Source organism: Clytia hemisphaerica, unplaced genomic scaffold, assembly GCF_902728285.1.
Source record: "Clytia hemisphaerica strain Z4C2 unplaced genomic scaffold, Clytia hemisphaerica genome assembly, whole genome shotgun sequence".
In the NCBI taxonomy this organism is placed as follows: domain Eukaryota; kingdom Metazoa; phylum Cnidaria; class Hydrozoa; order Leptothecata; family Clytiidae; genus Clytia; species Clytia hemisphaerica.
In genome coordinates, this window is record NW_027103507.1 from 2139987 (window position 1) to 2161575 (window position 21589).

Here is a 21589-nt window from a genome sequence, read left to right on the forward strand (position 1 = left end):
ACCCAATCCAATTCCTACTAAATATGACGATTTCTAACTCAAATTGGGCATTACAGAAGGGCTTGTTTAGTATGCCGTCATTGGTACTTAAAGGGTTATGTTGGTCATTTTCGGCTGAAAAAAGAAAATAATGTTGGCCTACTTTAAGATACGATAAATTTTCAGCCCCTTCCACCGATAAACTTTTCTCCTAACTCCTTCTTTGGAAATAGACATGCAATGGACCATTCCATTTTATGTTCATACAGGGGATGGACGAACATTTTTAGGGGTCAATCCAAGAGGGTTTCAAGAGGAGAGTCGGACGAAAATTTTTAGGGGTCCAAAGGAGTGTTTTTCCATTTTTCCTTGTGGTGGTAAAAAGTTATATTAAAATTTCCAGTAGGGTAAGAGACTTTAATTCATCCACCCTTATTTAAAGATATGAAAATAACATTTCCAAGGGTTGTTTTTGCCAATTCTTTCACTTCAATCCAGGAGGTATCTACACATTCCCAATAATTCTTTTTCACTTGAAAAGAATTGTCTATATATCTCCTGTATGGAAATTTAATGAAACAATGACTATTGACATTTTGTGACGTAATAAATTATACATGAAATAGTAGGTGGCGCTGTAAACATTCGTTGACACATACCTATATTTGATAATGATTAGCAATAGAGTAGGATTTCAGTATTCAAATTTATTTATTCATAAAATCTTATATATCTGTCAAAAGTTAATACAATTAGGAATTCACACTCAGAACAAAGCTGTCACTAACATACACGCTTTTTTTTATAAGAATAGGGTAAATCCATTTCATCATGGATATTCTTAACTTTTTTGGGAAAATCATCCTAAGATATTCTTACAGCATATTCTTAGGTTAGGGTCCTAATTCAGACTAGATTTAACATTTAGTACATACGTCTTAAGCATAGGATGGTATTTTTGTGAGAGGAGTGAGCCTTACTTAGGGTAATTGACAATTTATAATTGAAAATGCTCTAAAAATGGCATTCTTCGCTTGAGTAGCTAGAAAAAAAGACTTTAAGCTATCCAACGAACTATAAAACAAGCTTCTTTTAACTTCTTCTAGATCCGCGGAGATATACTTTAGGCGTACAAACTTAGCATATTCTTAATTTTTTGGCCTTTTTCATCATGGACATTCTTATAAAGTGTATTCTTATATAATAAAGCGTGTATGCATAACAAATTTGCTGTATAAAATTTATTCGCAAAAATTTCACCAATTTTTTTTGCGCGATCTATCAAAGAGAAGAAGAACCTGTTTATTGAGATGATCAAAAAATTTTGAACAAATCTAAATAGTTTACATCGCATCAAAAAGGAAGATTTTCTCGATTTGAAAATGCGAATTGTTCAACGCAATTTGCCTAATACACTTCTCTTAGGGTAAGTTCCTGCTTTTGATACACCCCTGTCTCACAGTCCCGGTGAAGCTTTTTTAACTTTTGATAGAATTCCGATTTAAATAGCGAATTAAATTGAGACAGACTTTAGACTCTTTCGACTCAAACTTTTGTCCGGGAATTAGTTATGTTCTCATGATGTTAACATTTAGATAATTGAGATATTTTTTGCTTTTAGATTTGTTTTTGCAACATTTTGCACGGAGCACGTTCATTCTCAAGAACTAAAAAACGACCTAACCGATAAGACGTGTGGAGCCAAAGACGACGCCAAATATCGTATTCACAGTCTTATGATTGTCAAAAATATTCATTCAAAACATGGAGCGATCTCAACATTTAACGAATGTGCACATTTGTGCTTTAATGCAGGCTCAGGTACATGCCCTTATTTCGGATATCATTCAAGAAGCAAATCATGTCTCTTTTTCAAGAGAAATTTGAAGAACGAAACTATTTCGCGACTTTTGGTGGAGAAGTGGAGATACGGGCGGATTATTACGAATAAAAGGGTATGAAAATTCACATTATAAATCTAGTATGTAATTGCATGGTTTTTTGAGAGAAATTCGTGATTATTTTCCGAGGTAACTTTTTTAAATTTATTTAAAAATTTCAAAGCCTGAAAGAAGAAAGTTGCTTTAGAAGTTCCCTCTATCATTCTCATGGTTTTACAAAGAAATCAATTAATAACATCTCTAGCTGCTATGACGCACGTTATTATCCATAGTATTCATTACGTGAATAAATGCCCTCGTTTTTACCAGTTGTGGTAAATCTAAGCTAAAGAAAAATTGCTTAAAATTTGTCACTATTGGCAAAACTGGCGTGTTTCTGTATAGAAAAGAATTATCAATTAAATACGAATAGAAGTACAGACAACGCTCTATAATTTGACGCTCTACTATTTGATACGATATTTTTCAATAACATTGAAAATTACCGTCAAAGAGAAACTCTCATAAATGACACTCTCTATCGTCGTTTTGTATAAGATTCCCTTACGTATTCTTATCAATTTACCGTATCTTTCCAATATTTTTCCCGGCATAACCAGCATGCGATTGGAAAGGTTTTGTTACTCAAGGTATATTCTAGCAAGCTAGACGAATAATTCAGACATACTAGAAATAAAGCAAAAAGTAATATAGGGAACAATTTACACAAACTTAAATCCCGTAACGATAATCTTATTATCATATAACGCCTATATTACTGTATTACACACATTATAAACGACTCCAGTCTACTCAAGGTACGAAAATCTTGTGTTTACTCACGAAACTGCCTAACTTTCCGAAGCTTATTTTTTCAGCTACCCGAAATACTGGTCTTTTTTCGCTAAAAAAGTGGTATAAATGAATCTTAGTGCGGAAATGGGAACCTCAAACAGAACGATTTTACTATTCGATACGCTCCCTTGTACGATGAGATCAAATTTTCCTTAAATATCAAGAAGAGAGCATCAATTGTAATTACATCACGTTTTTTTGTATATTAGACGAAAGAATATATTCCATCGAACAATTGCACCGAATCGTTTTGTGAGGATACTTGTTTGCCGGCCGTTGAAGAAGTTTGTTCGGGCGAATGGGGTGGTGTGAATTGTGACTTATACACAGGTAATAAAATGTTGGGCTTTCTTTGTCATACTAGGTATTTACATGGGAAAGTAAAAGGATCTTTTTCACTGACTGTCCTCAGTAATAAGAACAGTGATACACAGTAAACCAGTAAATAACTACTAATATGAGAAAATACTTTGACTTTGAGAACAATTTGCGATATACTATTGTCGTAATGTATTTCAATGTATTTCAATTTCACTACTGTCTTAATGAGGGAGTTTCTAAACATCAACCAGAAATGGTGACCAGCGACCACGACCGGCGACCAGATATATGGAAGCCCAAATGCGCAAAAAAATATCGCAAACCTAGGTTTACGCCCCGTAAACCTGGGTTTATGCTTTAAAACCTAAGTTTACGCTTCGTAAACCTGGGTTTACGCCCCGTGAACCTAGGTTTACAATTTAAAACTTGGATTTGCACTTTGTAAACCTAGGTTTACAGTGTGAATACTTATTTATAGCTTTTTGATAGACTGGATGGGCGCTGATAAGTGGCCGAGTGTAATTTGGCAGGCTCCATCTTTTGGCTTTGCTTGTGGTGGTAGCAAACCCGTACCGTAGTCTGGTTTCATAATCTTGTCTGTGAAATGTTTGTTTGGAATATATCTGGTTTCCAGTTATGGAATTCGCTTCTCAGTTCCTATTGGTCAGAAATACGAGAACAATAGGTTCAGGGAAGAATAAGCATTGATTTGTTAGTCATATAAACCTAAGTTAAAAGCCCTAAACCCGTAAACCCAGGTTTTAAAGCACAAACTTAGGTTTACGGGGCGCAAACCTAGATTTTAAAGCTTAAACCTAGGTTTTCGGGACGCAAACCCAGGTTTACGATGCTTAAACCTAGGTTTTAAAGCATAAACGTAGGCTTACGGGGCGCAAACCTAGGTTTGCAATATTTTTGTGCATTTGGGCTTCCATTCAGATAAATTTGGATTATCGATTTTAGTGTCTAAGGAAGCGCCACTATGATTGGCGCCGACAGGAGAAGTTTTTTGAAAATTAGCCCTTCTAGACTGTCTAATTTTGCTTTGAAAAAATGTGGTCAGGCAAAGGCCCGGATTCTTGAATTGAATCAAAATAATTGAAAGGATATCTAAAAGCTTCTGTAAGACTCAATTCGTTTTATTCGAAATTCTTCGCATTTTCGAGCCCTCTTTTTTACACCTGAAAAAGGAGTTTAAAAGAAAAGATTTTTGATTAGTGATTTTCTCGATGGTAATTGATTTTTTTTCAGGTATGGTTTCAAGTTGCGAAGAAGTGTTAAGAAAAACTTACACCTTGATTACTGGGGAAACCATAAACGCTACACATGGGCCAACGTTTAAATATAATCTCCTGCTTCCTGGTGAAACAGCACCTGTCAAGCTGACTTGCCCCTTACCTGAAGGTAGATTCCAGTTTCACTTTGAGTGCACTGCTGAGGGCAGTTAAACCCGAATCGAGATGCCAGGATAATCCACCGTTAAAGGCCGATTACTATTCCACTTCTTTAAGAACATCAGCAAGGGTGGCAGCCAATCCTCAATTTAAATAGATAATTATGATACAGAGGATAGTAATTATCTAACCTAACTTTCGTCCATAACATCCGACTACGCTGCGTAAGGTTGTGGGTTCAAACCCTAGCCGAGTCATACCAAAGATCCAAAATATCTGCCTGAAAAGATTTAGTTCTCTTACCTTTGAGAAGACATCTGAAGAAATGGGAGCCTTTGGGTTGCCCTCGACTAAGGTTGCAAACTTACTGACTTAACTGTTTAATTTCATATTTATTATTAAAACAGGTGTTTTAACAAGAATTGAAACTGAAAGTACATACAACATGTGCTTAGAACCAAAATCAGGAGACTGCACTGGAATTCCAGAACCCGTTGTTTATCGATATAAAACCACAAATTGCCAAGATACAGCTTCATACTTTATCTTTAACCCAGACAAAGGAACTTTATGGCATGCATGCTCAAAAAAACAGGTGAACTACATTCTATTTGATCATGTAATGAACCATTTTATAAGGGCTGTTAGAAATAAGAACAACAGAGATAAGATCACCGAGAAACTGTAAAGAAAATACCCTTCTTGCGTACACAAGTTATTATATACGACTAGCCGTCCCGGCGTCGTCCGAGACGACTCTTTAACATGATTATTACGCTCGCTTCGCTCGCTTTCACTTTAGAAATTACACATATTTTGTTTACTTATGCGAAATATGTTTTAGTAATGTAAAAGGAAAATTTCTACGAACAGTTAGTTATGTTTTCCAAGGAAACATAGTTAAGACATATTTCTTGTATTTTCCAAGGAAAATCACCGAGTACGATTTATTGTATTTTCCAAGGAAAATACATCTTATATACAGTTTTTTGTATTTCCCAAGGAAAATACCCTGTTACGATTTCTTGTATTTCCCAAGGAAAATCATCTTATGTACAGTTTCTTGTATTTTTCAAGGAAAATTACCTAAAAAAATATGTTGAATTTTCCAAGGAAAACTAATTGAAGTAATTTCTTGTACTTTGCAAGGAAAAGGAAAACATCTTTTGTCAAATCACTTAATATAATTTCTTGTATTTTCGGAGGAGAATTACATCAGACATTTTTTTTATGTTCAAAGAAAATTAAAACTATTTTGATACTACTTTCATCAAGTTGGTTTTTGAAAAGAAAACTTTAAAATGATAGAGTAAATTGAATGCAAATTAAATGAAAACTGCCTGGGAAGAAATGAAGATCTTGCATTGCTAGAAATTACCACAATGAAAAATATCTTGTAAATATATTCTTTCGTTTAAGTCCTTTAGCCATCGTGGCTAGCCATCGTGGGTAGACATTCGAGGGTGACTTTGAAAGACTTTGAAAATTTGAAACTTAAATATTTCAAAATGAAAAAGAAAAAGAAGAGTCTTCAATTTCAAAGTGCTCCTGAAAATATTCAAAAAAGAAGATAAGAAAAAGAGAGAAAAGATTAAATGTTTTTCACGGCTTTCATTTTAAAGCTGAAATTTTACTAATGTAAAAACCAACACAGAAAAGGCGCGAAAAAGAATTGCCGTCTGCTTAAAAATCGCTAGCGAAAAAGCTTCATGCGAGAATTGGAGAGTTCCGATTTTAGCGTATTATAATATAGATATAGAGGTTGAAGAAATGAGAAGACAAAAGTGAAAGTTCTAAAGAGCATTGAATTCAATTTACAGCTTGAATGCACAGTAATTGCATCGTCGAGTTAACTCAGTTGGTTAAGGCGTTTGGTTAACATGCAAGCGATCAGTGGTTCGACCCCCCAGATGGAAGCTTTGAAAATTTGAAACTTAAATATTTCAAAATGAAAAAGAAAAAGAAGAGTCTTCAATTTCAAAGTGCTCCTGAAAATATTCAAAAAAGAAGATAAGAAAAAGAGAGAAAAGATTAAATGTTTTTCACGGCTTTCATTTTAAAGCTGAAATTTTACTAATGTAAAAACCAACACAGAAAAGGCGCGAAAAAGAATTGCCGTCTGCTTAAAAATCGCTAGCGAAAAAGCTTCATGCGAGAATTGGAGAGTTCCGATTTTAGCGTATTATAATATAGATATAGAGGTTGAAGAAATGAGAAGACAAAAGTGAAAGTTCTAAAGAGCATTGAATTCAATTTACAGCTTGAATGCACAGTAATTGCATCGTCGAGTTAACTCAGTTGGTTAAGGCGTTTGGTTAACATGCAAGCGATCAGTGGTTCGACCCCCCAGATGGAAGCTTTGAAAATTTGAAACTTAAATATTTCAAAATGAAAAAGAAAAAGAAGAGTCTTCAATTTCAAAGTGCTCCTGAAAATATTCAAAAAAGAAGATAAGAAAAAGAGAGAAAAGATTAAATGTTTTTCACGGCTTTCATTTTAAAGCTGAAATTTTACTAATGTAAAAACCAACACAGAAAAGGCGCGAAAAAGAATTGCCGTCTGCTTAAAAATCGCTAGCGAAAAAGCTTCATGCGAGAATTGGAGAGTTCCGATTTTAGCGTATTATAATATAGATATAGAGGTTGAAGAAATGAGAAGACAAAAGTGAAAGTTCTAAAGAGCATTGAATTCAATTTATAGCTTGAATGCACAGTAATTGCATCGTCGAGTTAACTCAGTTGGTTAAGGCGTTTGGTTAACATGCAAGCGATCAGTGGTTCGACCCCCCAGATGGAAGCTTTGAAAATTTGAAACTTAAATATTTCAAAATGAAAAAGAAAAAGAAGAGTCTTCAATTTCAAAGTGCTCCTGAAAATATTCAAAAAAGAAGATAAGAAAAAGAGAGAAAAGATTAAATGTTTTTCACGGCTTTCATTTTAAAGCTGAAATTTTACTAATGTAAAAACCAACACAGAAAAGGCGCGAAAAAGAATTGCCGTCTGCTTAAAAATCGCTAGCGAAAAAGCTTCATGCGAGAATTGGAGAGTTCCGATTTTAGCGTATTATAATATAGATATAGAGGTTGAAGAAATGAGAAGACAAAAGTGAAAGTTCTAAAGAGCATTGAATTCAATTTACAGCTTGAATGCACAGTAATTGCATCGTCGAGTTAACTCAGTTGGTTAAGGCGTTTGGTTAACATGCAAGCGATCAGTGGTTCGACCCCCCAGATGGAAGCTTTGAAAATTTGAAACTTAAATATTTCAAAATGAAAAAGAAAAAGAAGAGTCTTCAATTTCAAAGTGCTCCTGAAAATATTCAAAAAAGAAGATAAGAAAAAGAGAGAAAAGATTAAATGTTTTTCACGGCTTTCATTTTAAAGCTGAAATTTTACTAATGTAAAAACCAACACAGAAAAGGCGCGAAAAAGAATTGCCGTCTGCTTAAAAATCGCTAGCGAAAAAGCTTCATGCGAGAATTGGAGAGTTCCGATTTTAGCGTATTATAATATAGATATAGAGGTTGAAGAAATGAGAAGACAAAAGTGAAAGTTCTAAAGAGCATTGAATTCAATTTATAGCTTGAATGCACAGTAATTGCATCGTCGAGTTAACTCAGTTGGTTAAGGCGTTTGGTTAACATGCAAGCGATCAGTGGTTCGACCCCCCCAGATGGAAGCTTTGAAAATTTGAAACTTAAATATTTCAAAATGAAAAAGAAAAAGAAGAGTCTTCAATTTCAAAGTGCTCCTGAAAATATTCAAAAAAGAAGATAAGAAAAAGAGAGAAAAGATTAAATGTTTTTCACGGCTTTCATTTTAAAGCTGAAATTTTACTAATGTAAAAACCAACACAGAAAAGGCGCGAAAAAGAATTGCCGTCTGCTTAAAAATCGCTAGCGAAAAAGCTTCATGCGAGAATTGGAGAGTTCCGATTTTAGCGTATTATAATATAGATGATTCGATCTGACTTTAAATTCTTGTTTCTTAACCGCTGATTGGTTTATTTTTTCTTCAATTTACATCGCAAAATTGCTTTAAAAGCTAACAATTTTCTTTAGAAGATAGCCTTAAGTACAATACAGCATATAAGCGGTAATTCTTTTGTACCTAGATTTAGACATGAAATACAGTGGCGTCTCCATAATTCGAACCCGTGCATAAAAGGGAAAGAATGAGATGGAGACGTACTAGTCGAAGAGGTTCGTGTTAAGAAGGCTCTACTGTACAATTTATGATGTTTTTAAACCATCTTATCTTACTTTACAAAATTTCAGTCAGTAACCTTTCCTGCGGGTCAATAAAATAATAAATACACGTCTTTTTATAAGAACAAACTACATAAGAACATAAGGCTATGATAGCCAAAATACTAAGAACAAGTTAAGAGGCTTGGAGGACTCGAAAACACCCGATTTTTTAGAGGAAAATGAGTGAAAATGGTCATAAAATGGAGAAAAGAAGAACATATTAAGAACATTTTAGGGTTAAAACCCAAAAAGTTAAGAACATCCAAAAGCTTCAAAATTTTTGGATGTTCTTATAAAAAAACGTGTAAGTGACATTCTCTGGTAACCAATTTTCTAGTAACTGTTCTGTTTTTTTTTACTGTATGCCTTAGAACGTAATTCTAACTTGTACGAATTAAATCAAGATTTAATTTAGCTTGAAGTTTCTCAATCTTCAAAAGTCTCTCAAAGGGGTACAAATTCAAAAGTCAGTCTCTGAAAGGGTCCCAAAATCACGAAAATCAAAAATCTCTCTCTCAAAGGGTCACGATTTCCAAAAATTTTGACCAAAATTTGGTGAAAATCAAACAAAAATTTGGAAAAAATGGACCTCGCAAACCTAGTAGCCCCCCCGGGGGAAACCTCTTGCTGACATTAATTCGTTTCCTTGATACTCTAAGATCCGGAGGGGGATTTTTTTTAATCTAATAAACAGGGGGGTCCGAATAAAAAGGGTGTCCGAAAATTATACCTCTAAACCCCTCTTCCGAAAACAAGGTAATCATAAGCTAAAACCAGGCTATTTAGAGCAATTCAGCATATTTTCAAAATGGATAAAAAGGGAAGGGTCCTAATAGGAACGGAGGAGAGTCGGAAAAAATCTTTCAAAAATCAATAAGCAGGGGGAGACGTTTATTGTCCTCAAATTAGAGGTTTTGCTGTATATTTCATTGCATTTTTAGGTTTGTTTCAAGAGGGTAGCTTATGATTTTATATTGCGAATAAAAGAAGATGGATTTTGTAATGAAAATCCACGATACAACAGAAAAGAACAGTTACTGATTCGAACATTTAGTAAGTATATTAAATAGTTATTGGACAAAGTCTAAAGTCCATTCACGATAAGTGTGCACTGAATTTCGCTTTGCTTGTTATTTCTCAACCAATGCTTCAAATCTTAAAAAGTTTGGTGTCGTTGGGAATGTAGGAACAGAGATTTGGAAAAAGAGGATAAGAAATGCGCTATTCATCTATTTGAAGCTAGGCTGTAGAATCTTTTGTTTCTATTGAAATGTCTCCGGCCGATCGATTGTTTTCGTTCTGAACCAATCAGAGCGCTTGATTCGTTATGCGCACAAGACTAGAAGTACAAACAAAAAATGGTAGCCGTGATTGATATCGAAAGTGAAATTTTTTTTCTTTCTGAAATCGAGAATTTTGTTATTTTTTATAAGCACTTTTCTACTTTGGACAAGGGATGCAGTGGGTTGCGAGCCTAAAACGAAGCTGGTAAAACTAGTTTATCATTATTCTTGGGCTAAAGTTTCTAAGAAACAATACCATAAAGGCCTCTTCAGTAGGAATAGCGAGGTTGAAAATAAAACCTTGGAGGACAAAAAAACAACAACAAATGTCAAGGAAAGAAAAGGAAAAAAGAAACGATGATCATTCATGATATCAATGCCAGGAGGTCATAAATACCATGAAGGCTTTCTTGTAAGAGCTTTATGAGTTCTAGACAACAAAATATAAAATAATCTTACAATACCATTGAAAAAATACAAAAATTATACCGAAGACATCACCAGGGGATTTCCCAGATATGTTAGAAAAAATATTATATATACAAAAACATCGTAAAAATGAAGTTAAAAAAACTATGCATTTCCATCCAACCCAACAAATAATAGTGTATAAAAATTAAATATTCTTCCACAGTGTATATGTATATTTGAATTACAGATTGTCATTGTTAGTTTGTATTTTTTTCAGTGCATAATATGACTTCACTATTTCTCTGAATATAAATCACAGGTGACTCTTCTTTGCAACTGCTGCAAAAGATTAAGAACAAAAAGACTTTTCAGTATAATTCAACTTCCTTATACACCTCAAATCAATGTGTATTGCATAGCATGAAGAAAAATCAATCACCATTGACTTTACTTGAAGTAAAAAATTGGATATACAATAAAAATGAGCCTTTCCAACTGTGTTCTTGACTAGTACATTTCATACAGATTTTAAGACTTCAAAGCTGATAAAAATTGTATTATTGCTCCATGAACACTAAATGCAAAAGGTGTATGACTCAATGCTAAAAAAATTTAAATCTAAATTTGAAAAATACAGTTTAAAAATAATATCAGACTGAAAATATGTGATTGTCAAAATAGTCCAGTGCACAATTTAAATTTAAATTATAGAAGCATTTCTGGCTCTTCCTGGTTTGTTTACATTTGGTAGTTTTGGCCTACATGTTCCCTGATTTGATGAATTGTTTTGACGTGCTTCCCAAATTAAGGGGTAGCTCCAGGGCAAAAGCCTCCAAATCAAAATATAGACAAATCAAGTAGACTTATCATCACAGCATGTATCCATTTCATCTATACCATGCAATATGTATTTATGCCTCAAAATTCAGTTTCCAAGGACAACGTGGATAAAAAACAAACATCGAAATAAAGATTCCAAAAAGAAGTTGCATCAAAATCCACTTCGCCAGAGAACATTTACATATAATAATGTGTATATCGAAATCCCCAATTTATCGACATCCATCTTTCAAAGGGCATACAGGTCCAACCGCTCAAATCCACTTTTTCCATAAATATAACATCAACACCATAACATTATTATTCCATTCTGTTCCTGTTGAGTCAAATATATAATACACGTAATGTTTTCATCAGTTCCCACTCATCTTTTAGCAGACCTTTTCTGCTGGAACTATAGAGAAAAAATACATGACAGTTAACATGCAAAAATGTCTGATAATCTTGAGTCAATCGTCGTTGCATCGGCAACCTGTACTTGGATGGCCAATATTTCTATGGGGCGGTGTTGCTAACAGCCTTTCACAAAGAATATGATAACTAGCCTGAAAATATATAAAATGGAAATCTGTATATGAAATTACCCTAATCCGTTAAATACAAAATGTAAATTCCACGGACTAAATAATATTTTGAATGTAAAAGAACCAAAGCCTTGCAGCTTCTGAGTCAATCCATTGACTGGTCAAAATCATGGCCCTTCAGGTAGTCACAATTTATAAATATCACCTGTCAAAGTTATGTTTTCTGAGATGTTTTTGTTGTTGAAACTTGAAATTTCCAACCCAAAAGTCAATGGTTTCCCTAGATAAAGCTAAAAGTACCACAGAGGAAATCAAGTATACTTACTGAATCTCAATTCCATTACCATGGAGGAAGTTTTTCTAAGATTACACTATTTTTCTCATCTAAAAGTTGAAAAAAACAACAAAACTATCAATCGATTTTGCCCTTCTAAAATCAAAATGCCGAGAAGTTCTAGAGAGTGCCATGGAAAACTAAGGTATAGGTGGTCACAATCAACCTTCCTACTACCCATAAAAATTATGTCTGCAACACAAAAAATTCATCAGTGCAATACAAGCAGAGCAGAAATGAGTACCAATTTTTCAAAATTTATAACATTATTATTCCATTCTGTTCCTGTTGAAATATATAATACACGTAAGTTTCATAGTTCCCACTCATTTTAGAGACCTTTTTGCTGGAACTATAGAGAAAAAACAGACAGTAACATCAAAAATGTCTGATCCTTGAGTCAATCGTCGTTGCATCGGCAACCTGTACTTGGATGGCCAATATTTCTAGGGCGGTGTGCTAACGCCTTTCACAAAGAATATGAAACTACCTGAAAAATATAAAATGGAAATCTTATATAAATTACCCCAATCGTTAAAAAAATGTAAATTCCACGACTAAATAATATTTGAATTAAAGAACCAAAGCCTTGCAGCTTCTGAGTCAATCCATTGACTGGTCAAAATCATGGCCCTTCAGGTAGTCACAATTTATAAATATACCTCAAATTTGTTTTCTGAGATTTTTTGTTGTTGAAACTTGAAATTTCCAACCCAAAAGTCATGTTTCCCTTAGATAAGCAAAGTACCCAGAGGAATCAAGTATACTTACTGAATCTCAATTCCATTACCATGAGGAAGTTTCTAAGATTAAACTATTTTTCTCATCTAAATTTGAAAAAACAACAAAAATATCAATCGATTTTTGCCCTTCTAAAATAAAGCGAGAGTTCTAGAGAGTGCCATGGAAAATAAGGTAGGTGGGCACATCAACCTTCCTACTACCATAAAAATTAGTCGCAACACAAAAACATTCAGTGCAATACAAGCCAGAGAGAAATGAGTACCACTTTTCAAAATTTCAAGCATGCTATGTCCGCCTCGTTACTCCCAGAATTAGAATGAAATTTCCTCGATTTTCTCAGGGGAACCCCCAAAGATCAAGTTTCACTACCCAGTTCTTTTTACAGAGAACCCACTGGAAAGCTTTATTCAAGGATTCTTTCTTGAACATTGGTTAACCTGTACGTAAACGCCATTTTGTTTCGGCCTTCTTCTTTGCTAACATTCTACAGCCTTGCTTCTCAAAGGGGCCGAATTCAAAGGAAAGAATAGGAAAAAAGCGAGGGGCGGCGTTTCTTATCCTCTTTTTCCAAAACTCTGGTAGGAAGGACATTAATATACTGTTGTTTTTTCCGTTGAAATTTAAAAGAACATGAAGAAAATGAAGGAAAAAATTCCTTCTTATAGATATCGACAAACGTTTTTTTAACATTTTCGAAAGCTAAGCTTGGCGATCAATATATACTTTTACTGGAAATATAATTAAAAATTGCTATTCAACAGAATTAGAAAAAAGAGAAACCCACTTGTCTCTCCCCGGAATTTTACATGTGAAAAAATATCTTTTCAGAAAATCAGTCCCAATCAGTCATCTACTTCGTGTGCAGTTCGTTCATTCAATTTTTGACGACATTTTTGTCAAAAAATTGAATTTCGATGGCATGTTCAATTTTCAATTTTCGGTTAAAAATGTGAAAATTGATTTTTGATTGCAAATTTTCACAATTTTGTTTTTATGCCCGAATGAACTGAAATTTCCAGTATCATCTTTGATTTTCTAATATAAACTTCTTGCATCGAAAATTGAAAATAATATTTTCAATACTGAACATTGTGTCGTGAAAAATAAATGACAAACAAAACCACCACGCTGCTTTAGAAAACAGATGCTCTGTTTCATCGGTACCAAAAAAGAACAAAAATGAAGAATGTTTTTTTTTGCTGTCTAGTTCTCAGGTCTTTTGCAGTTTAATTTCCCTCTGGGTAAATACACTATGACATAAATTTCACGTGGAAAAATTTCCTTTACGTAATATATACTCTTCGGATACTCTTTGGTCTCTCATAGTCCTGCAGTGTGCCTTTTTTATTGAGCAGCGCCCTTTTTTATGAGAACAATTTTACAAGAACACGAGGCTGAAATTTAGGCCAAAACCTAAGAACAAATTAAGAACAATCTGAGCCTCAGATTTCTAAAAAAGTACTGATTTTAAATCTATTTTAAGTTCTCAAGTAAAAACATGTAAAGAACATACCCTGAAAATTCAAACAAGTGAGTAATTCGGTAAGAATATTGATGTAGCTTATTAATAGTGATTCTTATAGATTCTTATAGATAAAGAGCGTTTTTAAGCCGAAAAATTTTTTTTACAAAAATCTGCTTGACCCTTTACCTACTTTCATGCAAAAAATCAATGATACTATTTACAAGTCTAAAACCCGTTTTTAGCCGTTCTTTTGGCCAAATTTGCCCATAACATTATTTGAAATGGACTCCATCATTCGAAGGTTTATAGTTATGCATCTTTGTGCAAAATATCATAAAGAATGAAAAAGCCAATCTCGAAAAAAGCTACTCCTTAAGTTATTGATAATGTGCTTATAAAAAAATATCGAATATGGCCAGTTTTTCTATAAGAACACGCCAAGCAACTAAAATTTCCTGTCTTAAACACAAAAGTAAGCCCTCATGAGCAAAAAAAACATCTATCTCATAAAAAAATTGAGTAATTTGACTATGAACATTGATGTATGCTTATTAATAGTAATTCTTATAGATAAACATGCGTTTTTTGAGCCAACAAAATTTTTTTGCAAAATTCTGCTTGAACCATCTTTTACCTATGATAGTACCCTACTTTCATGCAAAAAATCAAAAAAAATTAATGATCCAATTTTTCACAAAGTCCAAAAAACCCGTTTTTTAGCCGTTTTTTGGCCCAAATTTGCCCAAAAATTTTTTCAAATGAGCTAATTCCTTGAGGTAGAGATAACTTAGACTAACAAAGAAGCGACTGAATAAAACTATTGTTTCCTTCGTCTTCTTTGCTTTCAAATTTTTTATCCGAGACGTCTTTTTTACAAATTGGTTTGATTTTGTCAAATTCAATTTTTCACGACAGAATTTTCAGTAATTGAAAATATTATTTTCAATTTTCAATGCAAAAAGTTTTTATTAGAAAATCAAAGATGATACTGGAAATTTCAGTTCATTTCTGGCAATAAAAAACTAAAATTGAAACTTTTAATCAACCATTGAAATTCAATTTTTTGACGAGAAATTTCGTCAAAAATTGATTGAACGGAACATGCATGCAAGTACTTTACATTCTGTTGAGTATTGCAAAAGTCTCAGGAGTTTTAAATAAATGGAAATATAAAATATAAAAACCTACTTGAGCTTATCATGGGGATATGTGCTCTCCATGTTCGATTCTTTGGATATTAATGCGATTGATTGAGACATGCGCGATAAATTCTTACAGTTTGTCTCCATAGCATATATTTTAGAGAAAGCTAAGCTGCGGTGCTCACAGTAGTCAAATAGCCTGAATTGACATTATTCTGGTTTGTGAAATACAGGTGAAACAAGTGCCAATATTTTTCAAACCAACTCCCACAGATATCTTATTTGAAACACTAGATAGAGCTATTCTATCTCTAGCAATTTGCAATCTTTGATAGATAGACCATAGTTCGGTGTCGGCAATTTGATCGATCAAGCCTATCTTTCGCCTCGTCGTTTCGTGCCATTCAAGTTTTTTGTGCTTGATTGGACAAATTGCCGGTACCGAAATGTGACCTACTGTGAACTACTTTCAAGAAAGATGGTGCATTATTTTGCTTCACCTGTCATTGCTTGGAAAATACAGAGTAGCTGTCGTAGATTTTTAGTGGCCCTTCGTGGAAAAAATTCTCCAGCTGCCTAAAAGCTTATGAATTTTTCGGAGCATGCTACACTTAAAACATATGTTGTTATTGTTATTATCTCTATCTAGTGTTTTATATAAGATATCTATGACCATTACCACTTCGTCAATTTTGGGATTTTAAGGGGAGAGGGAGGGGTAGACAATGTTATCGTCCGTTACAGTGATAGTAAAGGCGGCGGGAAAAATGGTGGTATGGCGTTATGGCGATATACGGAAAAAAATCGGCGGGAGAGTTTCAAATTTTGACGAAAACCAGTAAACTAAGAAAATGCAACCAACCCGACCACGAGAACTAAATTTGTCAATACTAAATGAATTTGCCGAACTTATAGTTCTCGTTGGAATAAATTCTCATATAACACAACCTTTGTTAAACTTTATAGAAAATGGATTACAATTGGATCATAAAGTTCTACGCCCTTCTGGCGGAGGGAACCCCAGAGATGGCACAACAATATTGCTTGGTAGAGACAATGAAAATAAACAACATGCAAGAACATATAAAGAATTTCATTTCACAAGCATGCGTATGAAATTTTATTTTCGTTTAACTTCTCCGAAGCCAGGGTGAATTAATTTGGGACGAAAGAACGTCAGGGTGGAAAGGGCCGGAGGAATACCTACCATTATATATAACGTCAAATAGTTTAAATACTTGGGAGAAAGACCTTTCCTTTATTGAATCTTTAACATCTTTAATCTTGTCATCTTTTAATATGTTTCACAAGGATTGCGTTTTGTCTCTTCACTTGGATGAGAATTTCCCCTGCAAAATTTTAAAACAATAAAGAACTCTTATGTGCTGTAACTTACTTAGGGGATGTAGAGTTTTGACTCTGAGGTTCAACATTTTTTAACATTACACTTAATACTTTTTTACGATCTGAGTATACAAAAGCTAAAAAATATTTCAATATGACTTACAATATAGCTTCTAATAAAAGACAATAAGCACCCTTCCGGGGGGTACCTAGGCAAAACTTGATACGGGGGTCAGGGTCCCTTCTTTAGGCTGTGAAGATATCTGATAAGGGGTCGACTTTTAGTAATTTTTGACAATTTCCAGGGTTGATCTTTCATTATGACAGGGTCCCAAATTTACCATAATTCATATCTGATAGGGTCCATTTTTCAAACTCCAGTGACACATCCCTGTCGGCCATCAATGTCAGTGTCCCTGGGTTCCCTCCAAATAGAAATATCGAATGGAAATAAAGCGGAAATTCTGAAATCGTTATTCTCGCCCACGAACTTTGAGATCTGAAAAATGCTTCAATACCCAGCAATCCCACTATATTTTTACCATCATTATGGCAAATAAAAGGCTGTATATCCCTTATCCATAAAATTGTATTAAGAGAATTTGTATTCTTTGACCCTTTCAGTCCCTGGACCCCGCCAGGTTTTTTCCAATAAAGGCCCAATACGGAATGTAGAGGTTTCCCGGAGCTCCAAAAAGGAGAAAAAAAGCTTGAAATTTTATTGTGAAAATAGGTTGTTTTTGGCTTATCCATTTCTTTTAACAATATCTTTCAAACTAAGACGACACTTTGAAAATTCTGTTGTTTTTTCAAGTAGTGTAGAGCTCTGTGACTGAAAGGGCTACAACTTTTTCTCCCTCTCTCAAACAGATTTAATTCAGACAATAGAGCAAGTACTTCGGAAACATGCGGAGAAGTGCAACGCTCGTTAAAATACAACGAAATCAGAATTACAAATCACTTCCTCTGGTAAGTTTGGCGTGGTTTAAAATCACCTTATGCACCCTCTTGTTTTAGCACGAGGTCCAGTGATGACAATGGTATGGGAAACCAAGTTGGGTGCAGGGAGCAGTCAACCACCAGCACACATTGGGTACATGGATCAATTAGCTGGGATGATTTACATTGACGATCAATACTCCGTCCTTCAAAAAGCAATATTTGTTGCCCCACAAACGGGTGCTTACAGGTAATAGCACTTAAATAATTTTTATAAGAACAAACTTACGTTATCGGCCAAAACTTAGTCGGCCTTAATTCTAGTCGGTCTTAATTATTAGTCGGCCCTAACTTTAGTCACCTCGTCAAAATTTAGTCACTAAGGGCTGACTAAGTTTTGGCTGATAAGGTATAAGTTAAGGGCTCTGAACAATGAAGTATAGGCCCGAAGGGCTAGAATCGAATCTCTTTGGTAAGATTTGAAGCCCCTGAAATCCTACCAAAGTTGCGCGGCTTAGCACGACCCGCCTGGTTTTTACACAAATGGCAGATTGAAACTAAGAAATTTGAAAAAATATCACTCGAAAACAAAGGAATCACTAAATTCAATCAGTGCATTTTTTAAGGCCTCACTTTTTTTTGCCTGAAAAAGGTTAGAGATTTGCTCTTAGTTCTTCGGGTTTATACTTAATTAATCGAGAAAATCGATTAAAATTGACAATGCAATGTTGTTTGACTCTTTGTGACGTACTATATACGCTTTGTATTGTAAAACATGCTGAAAAACAATTACGCCATGGTAGTAAAAGAATTAATATATGTAATCGTCAGCCGTGCAAAAAATATTGCTTCTTCTTCTTAAAAATTGAACTAGTAATCGGCAAAAAAGGAAAAACAAATATTCATTTTCATCGTCAAATCATAGAAACCGTCCGATTTGTATGGCGAGCCGTCTTTTCTGGACTTTCATTTAATGACCTAATCAACGTTTTTACAATAGAATTTTCAATAGAAGTGATCGTTGAACTTTGAGTAATCAGAAAAGCTGTTTTTCCATCTCTTTACATTCCTCTGGATTAAGGCGATAACAGAAAGCGGGCTACTCCTTTAGAAATGCAAACCCGTCTCAATCTAACCCGGCGCACCGCAAGGATTATTATTTTTATTTTTTTTTTATTTAGATTTTTCACTTGCTCAGATGATGAAATTACGATTTATATTTCATCTGATAGTAACCCGGCTAACAAGCGTACCATTTTGTCCACACTGAATTTTTGTTCACCACCGTTAGTATATTTTTTTTCATTTTATTTTTCACTCTTTCATGGCCCGGAGAAAAGATTTTCATCAGTTTTCATTTTTATATCTTTCTGTTTTGCTAACCGAAAACGTCGTTTCTGCCTTTATCTGACGTTATTTTGAAACTTCCTTTGACGTCACTCTCTGTGCCCGTTAAAAGTTTCAAAAATACAGCAATTTCAATATACCTAATATATCAACGTATAGCAGCGCGGTTGGCTTTAAGGGTTTTGGTAATGAATTTGCAAGAGAATGTCACGACGACTTCAGGCATTTGTTGATCTCATTGCTTCTTGGTAAACCCGAACGCAGCAGTTTCCCCGTGCTTAGGTGAAGGTTATTAGGTGTATTGACTATCCAGCAATTCATATTCAATTGAAATTGATTCAAGTCTTGAACTGGCAAGAAAGTTGCCGTCGGCAGTGAGAGGTTTTCCTAATTTGTCAGGGCTCTTACAGCATAAAAAAATACCAAAATAGCAAAGAGGTATTGATTGAGTTGTTCTTTCGCTGAGTTGAAAAAAATTGAGCCCTAAAAATTCTTTTGTTGCAAAATTATAACGTCGACACTTTCTGTGTTTAATATAGAGCAAGTGCGTTGGAAACATGCGAAGGAGTGCAACGCTCGTTAAGAAACAATGAAATTACAATTACAAATCTATTCATCTGATAAGTTCGACAGGGTCTAAAACCGCCAATGGTAATGACATGGTCCTAACCGATTAATATGTAGGAATCTCCCCATTTCTCTTCTTTTTGTTTTTAGAGACATAAGATATTCCGATGCGGAAATCAATCTTCAAGCGAACGAAAAATATTATGTCGAGGTGCACTTTATTGAAGACAATGGAAATGATTATTTTTATGTAGGTATGGATCTGCCTGATGGAACTACGATCGGAACAATCACAACAAAATATCTTGAGCCATACGAACCATAATCTAACTGGTCTTATTAACCGACTTCGCAAGCATGTGCCTAGGAGATCTCTACTAACCATTTATAAATCTTTCATTAGGCCTCATCTTGATTATGGTGATATCGTATATGACCGCCCAGGAAATGCTACCTTTGTGCAGAAGCTTGAATCTATTCAATATAATGCCTGTTTAGCTATAACAGGCTGTTTTCGTGGAACGTCTCAAGAAAAACTATATTCAGAACTTGGTCTTGAAAGTCTTGCTGACAGGCGCTTTGCTAGAAGAATGACATTCTTCTATGGAATTATTAATAATTTAGCCCCTTCGTATTTACGTAACTACCTGCCAGTAAGACTTACAGCACCAGGTGGCCTTAGAACAAGAAATCCTATTTATCCTCTTAATATACGAACTGAGCGTTTCCGTAACACTTTTTTTCCGTACTGCATATCTCAGTGGAATGTTCTGGGAGGTAATATACGAGATCTACCTTCAATTAAAACTTTCAAAAAAGCAATCTATGAATTTTTGAGACCCAAGCAATCTCATGTTTTTGATGTTCCTGACATTCAAGGAGTGATCTTTCTTAATCGACATCGACTTCGGGTCGGTTTCAGCCATCTCAACGAGCATAAATTTAGACATGGCTTCCGCGACACTTTAGACCCTTTCTGTGGTTGCCGAACTAACTCTGTTGAAAACATTCAGCACTTTCTTCTGCACTGCTCTATATATTCTCATGCAAGACAATCTTTGTTCGACAAACTTCAGACCCTAGGCATTATTTTTCATCCGCCGCTTAACCCTCCTTTTTCTGTCGGCTTTTATTATATGGGGATTAAAGTTTAAGTTCAAATCTAAATAAATCTATTCTTTGTTCTGTTGTTGAATTTCTTAACGAAACTGGAAGGTTTAGCGGTGCTTTATTTTAGGCTTTTACCTAACAATTGTAGCTTCCTAATCCAAGATTTTTTTTTTTTTATTTACTTATTTATTTATTTTTTACATAGTCTAGTTCCTCTGGCGATATAACGTTAGTTCCTAGCGGGGGGGGGGACTATATTTTATGTTTAAGTAATGTTTTGTAATATATGTTCGTAGTGTACACGTGTTTTTGTTTCAAAAAAAAAAAAAAAAAAAAAAAAAATAATAATCCTCTACATTCGTTTTATAAAACCAATGACATTGAAAGATACAAGGAAATGAGAACAAACTATGGGAACCTGGAATGGCAGAATGTTAAGCAAATCAAGGGTCAAATTATTCAAAATAGGGTACCAAAAGATACCTCAGCCTTTTCCTAGGAACAAGAACAGAATAAGAACAATAACAGACTTAAAGCATCAAGAAAACTAAGAACAATCAAGACTCATAAAGGATTTTCTTGCTCTTGTATAAAAGAAGTTTAAAAACATTAATAAAATTCATCAACATGTCGATGAAGACGTTTATTGTAAATTTTCAATGGATTTTTTCTCAACTTTATAACTAGATTATAGAAGCTGTGAATGTATGCATGTATGTCGGCAAACTTTTCGACACCGTAGAAATAGAAATAATTAATGCACATAATTTATAAATTCACATTTAATTAAATACTTCGACCCCTACGGTGTCAGAATTTTTTTATTTTAATTTATAACACTCGTTAATACCTTTTCAACGAT

At 34.3% G+C, this 21589-nt stretch overlaps 1 protein-coding gene and 1 long non-coding RNA gene across 2 annotated transcripts; one reads left to right on the forward strand and one right to left on the reverse strand.

Moving 5' to 3' along the window:
- Positions 1-1258: 1258 nt before the first annotated feature.
- Positions 1259-20741, forward strand: LOC136798962 (uncharacterized). The gene is made up of 10 exons (XM_067055648.1): positions 1259-1405; positions 1601-1934; positions 2924-3044; positions 4287-4439; positions 4837-5024; positions 9619-9730; positions 16387-16530; positions 17782-17953; positions 18885-18989; positions 19768-20741. The coding sequence occupies exons 1-10, from the start codon at positions 1362-1364 to the stop codon at positions 19940-19942; spliced, it is 1548 nt and encodes a 515-aa protein (XP_066911749.1). The 5' UTR covers positions 1259-1361; the 3' UTR covers positions 19943-20741.
- Positions 11453-12265, reverse strand: LOC136798961 (uncharacterized). Its single transcript, XR_010845463.1, has 2 exons — positions 12061-12265; positions 11453-11756 (listed from the first exon to the last, which is right to left on the reverse strand). It is a non-coding gene; the product is annotated as an uncharacterized lncRNA (long non-coding RNA).
- Positions 20742-21589: the final 848 nt, after the last annotated feature.

Coding starts and splice junctions, on each gene's coding strand:
- LOC136798962 (XM_067055648.1), top strand. CDS start 1,362: ATGCGAATTGTTCAACGCAATTTGCCTAATACACTTCTCTTAGG. Junction 4,440..4,836: donor GACTTGCCCCTTACCTGAAG/GTAGATTCCAGT, acceptor TTATTAAAACAG/GTGTTTTAACAAGAATTGAA. Junction 18,990..19,767: donor CTGAATTTTTGTTCACCACC/GTTAGTATATTT, acceptor TTTTGTTTTTAG/AGACATAAGATATTCCGATG.